The sequence below is a fragment of the Echiichthys vipera genome, assembly GCF_963691815.1.
Source record: "Echiichthys vipera genome assembly, chromosome: 12".
Classification (NCBI taxonomy): Eukaryota; Metazoa; Chordata; class Actinopteri; order Perciformes; family Trachinidae; genus Echiichthys; species Echiichthys vipera.
The window spans coordinates 8,688,010-8,700,400 of record NC_139837.1 but is presented as its reverse complement, the minus strand read 5'-3'; the positions used below and the strand labels follow the sequence as shown (position 1 = coordinate 8,700,400).

Here is a 12,391-nt window from a genome sequence, read left to right as displayed (position 1 = left end):
TTTAGTAAATTGTCACCAGGTTCCAGATTAACACCAATAACTGGGAGGGATCTGAAAGTGTTCTCATGTGTTTACTCATGTTTTTTTTTTTCACAAAATAAATGTTTTTGTTGCAGTGCCTTGGTTATTTAAAAAAAATGCTAGTACAGCAGGGGCATAGCTACAGCGGATATTCTATCAAATTCTGATTACTAAAAAAATCCCAATATTTAATTATAAATCACGTCTTTATAATATATTCTCTAATTGTGTGTGTGTGTGTGTGTGTGTGTGTGTCTGAGTTATCATTTTTGCTCATTGAATTATTATTGCACACAATTATGGCACTTTCTGGTATGCAAGTCCAAAAGTCATGAATAGCTGCATGTTTATTCCATACAGACTCCACATCTGTTCCTCAAGGATCTGATAACATGGCTGCAGAGGTTTATAAAAGTAGATATTTTTTCACAGCTAATGTAAACCAAGTGTGGTCTAAATCTAAGGCCACAGAGAAGCCCCTTCCCATCTGAATGTCTGCCAGAAGTTTTCTACACCATCACAGTATAAATCTAGTATCTCTTGTTTTCTCCTCTCCATTCCTGTTCGGCAGCTTCACTCCTCTCTTAACACCTCTCTCACCTGTTCACTCTCATCTTTGCAGCACAAATGGCCACAGCTGGTAAAGTAAGTATAATCTAACACGTTGCAACTCATTTGCATATGTGTTTTTATTTGTTTTTTTTGCAAAATGTGCATTAATATTTTTCTTTTGTTACGTGACACACCTTTTATATGTATACAAACTTAAAAATGAATGGATCAAACATCAGAAAAGAAATGTAACAACGTCACATTAATCTCATTTACATTTGAGAATGCTCTACGCTCCTCAGGTTTGGGTGTGAGGTGGCTGGATTAGGGTTTGGTATAATACAAAGTTCAGGGGTTTGCTGTGCCGTATTTTACTGTGTATCTAATCTCAGACATGCTGTGGCGAAGCACGACTACAGACATACGGTGACATGAAGTCCTTTACCTAAACAAAGTTAAAAATCCTCATTTGAATGCAATAGAATTTCCAAAGTTATGTATGAGTAGTTTATCCTTAAAATACCCTGTCTTTGTCTCCGTCTCTCTTCCTAAGTGAAATACCTCTGTTTGACTTGGCACAACGTTTGAAACTATCCAGTCCATTCTGTGTAACTGTTGATGCAAAGCTGAAGGGAGCCAAAGAGAAAAAAAGATGGAAAGGATCCCTCCACAGTGGGTTAAAGGAATGCACGGGAAATCAAGGCAAACCACTTGAGATAAAGTTTGAGACAACTGATCTGCTAACCCTACATTCATTTATTCTGTCCAACCGCTGCTCAATTTGGGTAGAAACTCGAAGAACTGAGAACAAGACTATAGCAGCTTTTTAAATCTCAAAACTCACTTTAAAACTCGTGTTTGTCACATAACTGATTATCGTTTCCTGCGATGTGTGCTTTTGGAGGAGCAGCTGTCAGATGTTCAAACCACTAACTGGGAAACCTGTTTGCTGGATAGGATACTTTAATTACAATGTGTTGAGTTTACACTGAAATTGGCCTCTAGATGAGTATTTGACTTGAAATATAGCACACAGGATTGTATACTGGTTCATGCTGATTAAGTTCAAGAATAAGAATAACGACCAACAAAGGGTCGTGGCAACAGTCATTCATTCATCTTCAACCGCTTGTCCCTATCGGGGTCACGGGCGGGCTCGGGCCGATCCCAGCTGACATTGAGTGTGAGGTCGGGTACACCCTGGACAGGACGCCAGTCTATCACAGGGCACATAGAGACGAACAGAGACAGACAACCATTCACAATCACATCTACGGGCAATTTAGAGTCATTAATCAACCCAACACGCGCACGTCTTTGGACTGTGGGAGGAAGCCGTAGAAAACCCACGCAGACACGGGGAGAACATGCAAACTCCACACGGAGGTTCAACTTAAACTTCTTGCTGTGAGGCGACAGTGCTAGCCACCTCCCCACTGTGCCGCCCCTCATGGCAATAGTCCCCAGAAGTATTTGCCGTACCTCAGATGAAGTAAATGTTTGTGATGTCACTACTCTGTAGGTCATCAAGTGCAAGGCAGCAGTGGCCTGGGAGCCCAACAAGCCTTTGGTGATGGAGGAGATTGAGGTAGCCCCGCCCCAGGACAACGAGGTCCGCATCAAGGTGAGAGACGTCCATTGTCAGAACACACATGTACGCACAGTGTTTAACACTACGCTTGTTTCTGTCACTCTTCTCTGGAACAGCCTCTCTTTGTCACGCATTGGCAGTCACAAAAGTGTAAAAAGTGCAACTCATAAGGTCCATTTAGTGATATGTTTGATATTTACACTAAATCAGAATGTTAAAATATGTAGCATTTTTGCTGGTCATCCTAAGCTTTAATTGTCTTTGTGTTTTCATTTTTTGGTTCTTGTATTCGGTGCAGATTGTGGCGACAGCGTTGTGCCACACAGACCTGTACCACCTTTTGGAGGGTATGCATAAAGACGGCTTCCCAGTAGTCCTCGGACACGAGGCAGCCGGCCTCGTAGAGAGCGTTGGGCCTGGAGTCACTGATTATCAGCCAGGTCAGTTTGTAATAGTACAACTTACAACATTTTGTACATCCTGTACCATTAAGCCAATAGTTTTTTTAATATTATACATTTATAAAAGTTGGCCTAAATTCATTAATTGTCATGGCAATATTGTCTTTGTCCTTCAGGAGACAAGGTTATCCCTACTTTCAACTCCCAGTGTGGAGAATGTCACTTCTGTAAGAGCCCAAAGACAAACCATTGTGAGAAATCATGGTGAGCTCAACAAGCACTCATACCCTCCCTTCTATTGCATTTTCTCTCCCATCTCAACTTTTAATTTTGTTTGTCTTAGGTGTGAAAAAAAGATAAAGATAAAATAATAAATATCTTGTTCAGGTCCATTGGTCGTCTCCAAGAGATGTCACCGCTGGACTCCAGGTTTACCTGTAAAAGGAAGAAGGTGCTGCAGTTTGCGGGAACCAGCACCTTCTCTGAGTACACTGTGGTTAACCAGATGGCTGTGGCGAAGATCGACCCCACTGCCCCTCTGGACAAAGTCTGTCTCCTTGGATGTGGGGTCTGCACCGGATATGGAGCTGCAGTTAATACTGCTAAGGTGTTGCAGATAAAAATGAGATATTTTGTGACGATACCATTGATTATTACTGTCTTAAGCATTAAGATTTCCAATCTAAATAGTCATGTTGACCAAAGTCTTTTGTTCTCCAGGTAGAACCAGGCTCCACATGTGCTGTGTTTGGCCTGGGAGCTGTGGGTTTGGCTGCAGTCATGGGCTGCAAGGCTGCAGGAGCAAAGAGGATTATCGCTGTTGACATCAATCCAGAGAAGTTTGAGAAGGCCAAAGTGTTTGGCGCGACCGAATTTGTGAACCCCAAAGATCACAGTAAACCCATCGACCAAGTACTGTCTGAGATGACCAACGGAGGAGTGGACTTCTCCCTGGAATGTGTGGGGAATGTAGGAGTCATGGTGAGGTAGATTAAGTCATTTGCATTAAGATGTAAAGTAAATTGGCTAAAGAAGGCTCCTTATATTTTAAATTATTTCCTGAGAAATCAAATACATTCTCAGATGCTCGGAAGATTTAAATCCCTCTGGTTACAAGCCCACTGCTTTGCTCCTGTTTCTCCATCTCGCGCAGTGCCTTGGAGTCCTGTATGCCAGCTTGGGGTGTCAGTGTGATTGTTGGCTGGACGGACTTACACAACATGGCTGTCCGACCCTTTCAGCTTATTGCTGGACGCACATGGAAGGGCTCCCTGTTTGGAGGTAGGACACATATGACCACTGACCATAGACAGTATAAAAGAAGTGGGCATGGCTACCATGACGTCACCCATATGTTTGTGGATTACTATTTTGAAGCCAGGCGTTTGGCATTTTAGCTGTCACCATCTTGTCAGTTTGGAGCTAGAGGTGACCATATTCAGAGAAGAAGGTGGCGCTGGAGAGAAGCGCTGAGTCAGTGTAAATACTATTTTACTAAGCTGAATGCTTAAGAAAGGAAAAGTGGCAAACTGCAGATTTCTAATCAGCCAATGCCCATCATTTGGCAGACTTTTCCCAGGGGGGCTTCATTTGCCGGCACCGTGCTACAGTCGGTTAAAAATAGGCTAACAAGCTTGCTTCATAATGTGCAGTTGAACATGGAATAAGATAGTTTTAGGTGACAAAAATGTTAAACTTATCTTTCATCAAGTGAAAGGGGCATAGTCCTAGGATAAAAATACCCTAATACAACACCCAAAAACAAATTCACACCTACACAGTGCCATGAATACATACTGCTAAGCCTCTATCCTGAACGGCAACCTGTTAATGAAAAGGTAGCCATGCCCCAAAGCATACCTTGTGTCATCATCTTTTTTACTCTAAATGGGCCATTGGGCTGTATTTAAGAAGACTTTAAACAAGCGATTTAGACAATAAACTCTTTCGGAAAATGTTTACTGAGTAAATAATGCAGGTTTAAGGCTTCACTTTTCTGACCCAGAAGCTATGTCCACTTCTTTTATGCAGTCTGACTAATGATTCCCTTGTAATTCTGGTGGGCTAATGTTCTGCAATCGTCTAGCTAGTTAGGCTAGAAATACCATTGTTTTGTGATTTTGTGGCTCAGGCTTTAAGGGTAGGTTTGACGTGCCTCAAATGGTCAAAGCCTACCTGGACAAGAAGGTGAAGCTGGATGAGTTCATCACGCACAACATGACTTTGGAACAGATCAATGATGCCATTGAACTGATGAGGCACGGCCAATGGTAGATTTACACTCCTATACTTTCTATATATATTTATATACCTTATATATTTTATTTTTATATAGGTCAATCTGCTAATTTCTCTTTTCTCTTCTTCTACAGCATCCGCATTGTCATGAATGTTTCTCCTCAATAAGACCACCGTGTTGGGCAAACACTATACACGACACTCAACACTCTTCAGTGGATTACATGCAGATTGTGAGAACGATCTGCAGTGTTCATATAAGCAAAAGCTAAACAAGCCAGGAGTTTATAGAGACAAATAAATAATCCCAACAGATGGGCTATGTGGCTTCTTTGTTTGTGTTCTGGTTTTATTGTGTTGAATGTCAAAAGCACAGCATTTACGTGACTACAGCATTGCCTGTCATGTCTCTGAATGCTCTATTAAACTATGTTTAAACTGTCAGTCAAATAGTTTGGGATTACTCACACTAATTATATCAGTGTTTGCTCAACTCGGCAGACAGCATTGAAATTATTCTGCTAGGATGGACTCGGGGGTTTGTTCCTGAGCACTGATTCTGCCCGTTCCTTGAAGAATTTATAATAAAGGATTTGATATTGCAGGTAAACGAGATGTTACCATACCAAGACCATATAAGTACACATAATAACAGCTAAATGAAATGATATGAGACCATATACAGTAAGTACATATAATAACAGCTGATGTATGGTACTGTGGAGAAAAAAATACAGTCACAGAAACTGATTGGCCATGTTTGGATCCAATTATTCACCATTATTTTGGGTAAACAAAAGTATATTCCCTTGTTTAGGTTTACATACTTCTGTATATTTACTGTAATTGCCTTGATTTAATCTTGCAATCTGATCATTTGTAAAGAAGTATCACAACCTTGACCACTCTCGCCTGATATCAGATGTTTGCAGATTCCGAGGTCTGGACCCAGGCAACCGCTCTTGGCCTCCTTAGATTTTGAGACCAGAATCACAAATTAAAGATAAACTTCATTTTCAGCTGAACCACCCATTGTCAACATTTCAAAAGAAGCTATTGCAAGTCAAATGTGACTTTATCTAGACTGTTGATTCTTCACTTTAAGCCATGTAACTTTCTGTTAATGAAACCCCTGGACTTATTATATTTAATATAAACACTAGGGGGTAAATCAATCAATTAATCAAAAAAAATCAATCAGTGAATAGAATAGGATGCCACTTCTGGAATAAATCATCTGAAATGATTGTGTAAAAGTTATGGTTTATGACTTTTTTTTTAGTTTGTGTATGTTCGTAGGGGTTGAATAAATGCATGTGAATGTTTTCCTTTAAATGATGAATTAAACAATACTAAATAAATACATAAAATAAACTATACTACAAGGACTTAACCCAAGCTGAAATCTAATTGAACTCAAACTGAAATAAATATTGGTTTCACCCCAATATTTTTTTCAGTTTGAGTTCAATTAGTTTTAGATTAATTTTCATTAATCCACAACTAATGAAAAATCTTAAACTATATTTCTTGATCCTAATTGTCAACTGAAGCTGTTAAACTAAATTACACACCCTTAAATTTAGAATTATTATAAACAAACAAACTGAGTTTACATGAAATGCATGAAACACTTTGCTCATCTGTTAAACCATTGTATGGAGGTTATGAGCATTGCAGAAAGAAACGTCGGCAGGAAGTGTGACACAACCCACGCAGGCATGACCCTTCTTTGTGATTGGTTTAAACATTGATATGGCACTCCTACATAATCTCATGAGTGAGTGTCCAGTTGTGAAACAAGATGGCAACAGCAGGGAAGGTAGGAATGCTGACTTCTCACATGCAATGATATCAGAATAATGCATTTCTATAAAAGTTTGAATGGATTTGAGCTTTTCTACAAGCCTTTCTGCCTCTAGGATTGGCAGTACTTTTCCACTGCTCAGTCACATGTTTATGGAACAGAGAGAACATTAACAATACGAGAGGAGGGGAATGGAAGGAGGGGTGGAATCTGCTATTCATTGGAACAATAACTTGTAATTTAACAACTGTAAAATAGAAGCAGTCTCCCTTGCACTCTGTTGCACAATCTGTAATAGGCAAAAGAGAAGTCAATGGAGTTTTGTGTCTCTCTTGAGGGACTAGTTTTATTTGCGGCTTCCTGTTGTTGCAACATATTTGCACAAAGAGGAAAAAAGCAAGCAAGTTTATTTACATAGCACAATTCATTCACAGAGGCAGCTCAAGGTGCTTGACAACGACTTCTAAGACATAGGCAGGATAAATAAAAGTGCATACAATTTCTTTTCACATAAAGGAGTTTCATAAAGAATAAAAGAGTATAAAACAGGCAAACAAATAAAGTTTAAAGTAAATATAAGGCAGAGAAAAGTGAAGTTTCACTGCAAATCAAACAAAGTACAGTTTCAGTTAAAAAGCAGCCATGAACATAAAAGTATGTATCCTATTTTTAAAAGTAGTTCCAGTTCTCCTTGGAGTTTGTTCCAACAGTGGATGGCATATTTAACTAAAAGCAGCAGCACAAAGTTCTGCCCCTGGGAACTGTTGTCTGACAGGTTCCAGATGACTTAAGTGACCTGGACATTCATAGTGACAAGTATGACCAGAAATGTATTTAAAACACCCCAAGCAATGGGGTATGTGCCCTGTAAACTTTCCCTGCAATATCTAGGGAAAGCTGCAGGCTGCTTAAAACCTTAGGCGTTTGATTACGTGTGTGGCCAAAATAAAAGTCGGGGATAGATTAACTAAGTGCTGCCAGAGAATATCCACACGCGATCCGTAAACAGAAGGAGTCCTTTGACTCCTGTGGCACTGATGTATTTTTAACATAAGCTATATATAGAGATTTATAGACCACCAGAAGTAACTTGAAGTAATTTCTATGACTAACCTGATAACTGATGTAATGTGTTCAGCCTAAATCACTTTAGCAGCGGCATTCTGAATGAGAAAAAGCTGCTGCTTTCTAGCAGGTACCTGAGAAAAGATCATTACAGTAGTCTAACCTACCATCGTGACTATCAACAATTACGCCAAGATTTCAGACTTTTAGTCAAGATGAGCCTCCACTTTAGCGGCAAAGATGATGATTGTGGTTTATCCCGCAATTTTAGTCAATGCATTAATGCAGTGGTCTATTGAAGCATAGTCAGCTGGTGGAAGTGTTACATAAATTTGAATCAATGTTATTGTTTTGTATGATTCTTCCGAAGGAGAGCATGTTGTGGTTAAAAAGTAGAGGTCCGAGGATGGAGCCTTGTGGACCTCCATGTCATGTTAGATCACCAAGATAAGATGCTGCCATTAGAAACAAAGTATTCCCTGTCTTGTAGATAGGACTTGAACCAATCAAGGACTGTGCCTGACAGACCACAAAGCCCAGCCCAGTTTTTTCAGCCTGTCATACAGTATTGAATAATACACTGTCAAACGCTGCACTGATATCTAAGAGGTCAAAGTTTTCCAGTTTATTGTGTGCAGTAAAAAAATGTTTTCCTCCATCATTTAGATCAAGGCTGCTTCTAGTATAGCACTGAAAGGGTTACATTTTCACAGAGTTGTATTCATGAGGATGCCATGTTATGTTGCAGGTGATCCAGTGCAAAGCTGCTGTAGCATGGGAGGCTGGGAAACCTCTGGTGATAGAGGAGGTGGAGGTGGCACCTCCTAAAGGTGGCGAAGTTCGCCTCAAGGTAATAACAGGTCTCATGTGTTTTCTACCGGCATTCATCTACTAAATATCTGCAAGATAAATATGTTGCTGCAAACTCCTCTTACATTATAATTTAACTATTACCACTGATATCTATAAAATCCGTGGCTATAGTTAAACCACTGTTATGCTGCAACTAGAAAGTTGTAAATATTCTGATAACAACATAATGACATCTCAGATAAGCTACTACACCTGTACCTACTTACTATATAGTAGATAGTATTGACCAGCTCCACCTAAAGGCTTATCTATGATCAGTTATTCCCCATTTTTTGCGTATGTACAGTCCAACACTACAGTACACTTGTACCATTAGTTATTTTCTAAGGTTTGCTTGTAACTGTTTACTGTGAGCAATAAAGATCTGCTCTTTAATTTAATACAATATTTACACCGGTGATAAGTTCTCACTCATCAGTGATACAGTAAATTCTGTATCACATGATAAAAGCATGTATGGAATGATCACGGATCAGATCACAGTCCTTTATTTCAGATTGTAGCCACAGGGATCTGTCACACTGACTCCTACACACTGAGTGGCTCCGACCCTGAGGGGGTTTTCCCCGTAGTGCTGGGCCATGAGGGAGCCGGCATTGTGGAGAGCGTCGGAGAGGGAGTCACCAAGTTTCAACCAGGTTCTCCTTCTTTTCTTTTCCTCTTCTCTTAATTAAGGACTGCTGCATTCAATGTAAATGCTCAAACATAGTATGCTGCTTTTGTTTTAGGGGACACAGTCATTCCCTTGTATATCCCACAGTGCAGAGAGTGCAAGTTCTGTAAGAGTCCCAAAACCAACTTGTGTCAAAAGATCAGGTAAATGTCCTGTCTTAAAGCATGTCCAACTGTGCAGATCAGCTTCTAGCATAAATATCATGCCTTTTGCAGCTGATCAGATGTCAGATCTGCGCTTGTGTCTTGATCTTCAGGCTCACTCAGGGCAAAGGCTTGATGCCAGATGGGACGAGTCGTTTCTCCTGCAAAGGCAAGAGCCTCTTCCACTTCATGGGCTGTAGCACATTCACTGAGTACACTGTAGTGGCTGAGATCTCCCTGGCTAAAGTGGACCACAGGGCTCCTCTGGACAAGGTGTGTCTGCTTGGCTGTGGGATCACCACTGGTTACGGAGCTGCTCTAAACACAGCAAAGGTGAGTCTGCCTCCTCACATGGGACGGGACACAAACCACAGGTCTCCTGGGTGAAAGTCTGGCGTATGTTTGACCCAACCATCCACCCAGACCTCCACCCTAAGCAAAGTTTGAGGCTTGTTATACTACATCACCTGACTTCCACAGCATGTGCTCTGAATGTGTAATTATTGACTTGGATGGTTTTACATTGGAGTCATGCCTGCTGCGTCACATAAGAGATGTTTCATATACATGTGTATATAGTATACAGATACATACAATTCAATATTATGTAAAACTGACCAAATACCTGCAAAAGTAACCACACTCCCATCGGCCTCAGCTGTACTTTGTGTTCAGTGCTTAATCAGTAATGCTAGCATGCTAACATTCAAACCAAGATGATGAACATGGCAAACATTATACCTTAACATCAGCATGTTAGCTACATTGCCATTGTGAGCATATTAGCATGCTGATGTTAGCAATTAGGTCGAAGCCCCCCTGTGCCCACTACAGCCTCACAGAGCTGCTGAGATAATTTTGTTATATGGATTTAATGTGTCCATTAATTGGTTGTGAGCCAGAATGTACCTACAGTTGAACTGAGGCCAGTGAAGGATGAAGCTTGAAAAAGCAAGCACATGCAAAATGTGACGGCTCATTTTCCAATCACTATGTAGCATTAATTTAAAGTATTCTATCCAACATCATTCTTATCTTCCCTGTTGTGTACTATTTCATTAAAAGAAAAAAGCAATGTGCTGAGATGTCCCTCCTGTCCCTCGCTGCAGGTGGAAGCCGGCTCAACCTGTGCAGTGTTTGGTCTGGGAGCGCTGGGCCTCGCAGCAATCATGGGCTGTAAAGCAGCCGGGGCAGCCAGGATTATTGGAATCGATCTCAATCCTGATAAGTTTAAAACTGCCCGAGAGTTTGGTGCCACAGACGTGGTGAACCCAAAGGACCACAGCAAGCCAATCCAAGAGCTCCTGGTAGAGATGACAGATGGAGGTGTGGACTACTCCTTTGAATGTGTAGGAAACGTGGCAATCATGGTGAGTGAGGAAGTAACGATCACATATTATTGACCAGCTCCCTTACTAAGAACATGGGAGCTGCTGGTCAATCGTCTTTTGAAATTGCGGGACTTTGGTGATTTTAAAGGTTTAGTCACTTAACAATACCAAATAACTGACTGATATATGGTAAACATAAAGAATAAATGAATGATAAATACAACCGAGCAATGTCCAAACATATTAGGGTGAGGTTACGTTAGCGGTCGTGTGCTGTTTGGATCAGGCTGATGTAATACTGTCTTGATATTGTCTGTCGGTGGCAGAGGGCAGCCCTGGAGGCCTGCCATAAAGGATGGGGCACCAGTGTAATCATCGGAGTGGCAGCAGCCGGACAAGAGATCTCCACCAGACCCTTCCAGCTTGTGACCGGACGTACCTGGAGAGGCACTGCTTTCGGAGGTTTTTGCAAACCTAGGGTTACCATTTATATGCAGCCCTGTTCCTACAGTTAGTGCGCCTTAGAGAGCTGTCGGCTTTTGAAAATTACTGTCTTTTTTTTTTCAAAGTGGGTGTCAGGCTCCACTTAGATTCCACACTGAAACCTGACAGTCCATTACCACGTTTGAACCCAGCTCTCATACAAGGGCACATAATGAGCACTTAGCGTTCAGAGCAAACTTGTCATTAATTCTCTACAATAAGTGCTTTGTGACCCTGGAGTGAAGCCAGGCTGTTATACAAGCATGAGCTCGTACTGAGGAAAAATGCGTAGGTGTGGAGCAATCATTCCTGTTTTTAAGCTTTTTCCCATATCGTCCTTTATGTCTTTTTTTTAGTTATAAAAAGAGACAGGCGGGTCTTAAAGGGACAGGTGCTAAAACTGGCAGAAAGCCCAAACACGTGATCCATACAGACAAATTTTAAAAAATAGCACTCTTTAGTAAGATAAAATAAGTTAAATTCCCACTTGTACATTGTGGACACATAAGTTAAGTGAGAAGACGGGATGACATTCAGTATTCTGCCCTGTCCATAGCCCCCCCAGCATTGTGCCCCTGCATGTATAGACAAAACATTCAAATTTTGTGCAACCACTTGACGAAACATGCACCACTACTTTTCCCAGGATACAAGAGCGTCGACAGCGTTCCCAAACTGGTGGAGGAGTACATGAACAAGAAGCTCAAAGTGGATGAATTTGTGACTCACACTCTGCCCTTTGAGAAGATCACTGACGGTTTTGATCTCATGCATGCTGGGAAATGGTAAGCCTCACGTTTTCAGACACATTTTGAAGTTGTTTGCAATGATAACGTGCATATGGATCGAGCGTCCCTCTGGGTGTCTCCTGCTTAAGACTTGCGTCACTGCTGCCCTCTGTTGAGGGCAACGCTGAGATGTCATGAGATATGCAAGACAGGATTTCAGAATAATTTGCACCATGGGAAGTCTTTCTTTAAACAGGAGTACTATTTCAGTCAGTAATCTATTCTAAGCCTTTAAAACACATACACACAGACTATCTAATCAAATTTTTATCTTTCAGCATTCGCGTCGTCCTTCAGTTCTAGATGCAGAGGAGCACGGAATACCACAGTCTCACTCCATGTCTACCCTGCTCAGATTAATAAATAATATTTTAACTCCATGTGTGTTTTATTTGAACAATACAGTGAGACGCCTCTTTGATCAA

General features: G+C 41.0%; 1 protein-coding gene across 1 annotated transcript; it reads left to right on the top strand.

The window, feature by feature from the left end:
• Nucleotides 1-615: 615 nt before the first annotated feature.
• LOC310954873 (uncharacterized protein) lies at nt 616-12,346 on the top strand. Its single transcript, XM_083924561.1, is given in 17 exon segments — nt 616-666; nt 2,096-2,197; nt 2,463-2,645; nt 2,744-2,829; nt 2,953-3,172; nt 3,286-3,551; nt 3,719-3,846; nt 4,697-4,823; nt 6,601-6,625; nt 8,424-8,525; nt 9,045-9,186; nt 9,277-9,364; nt 9,478-9,697; nt 10,474-10,734; nt 11,022-11,157; nt 11,825-11,963; nt 12,245-12,346. Coding segments are annotated over 17 exon segments (2,268 nt in total). The 5' UTR covers nt 616-648; the 3' UTR covers nt 12,270-12,346.
• The last annotated feature ends 45 nt before the right edge of the window (nt 12,347-12,391 follow it).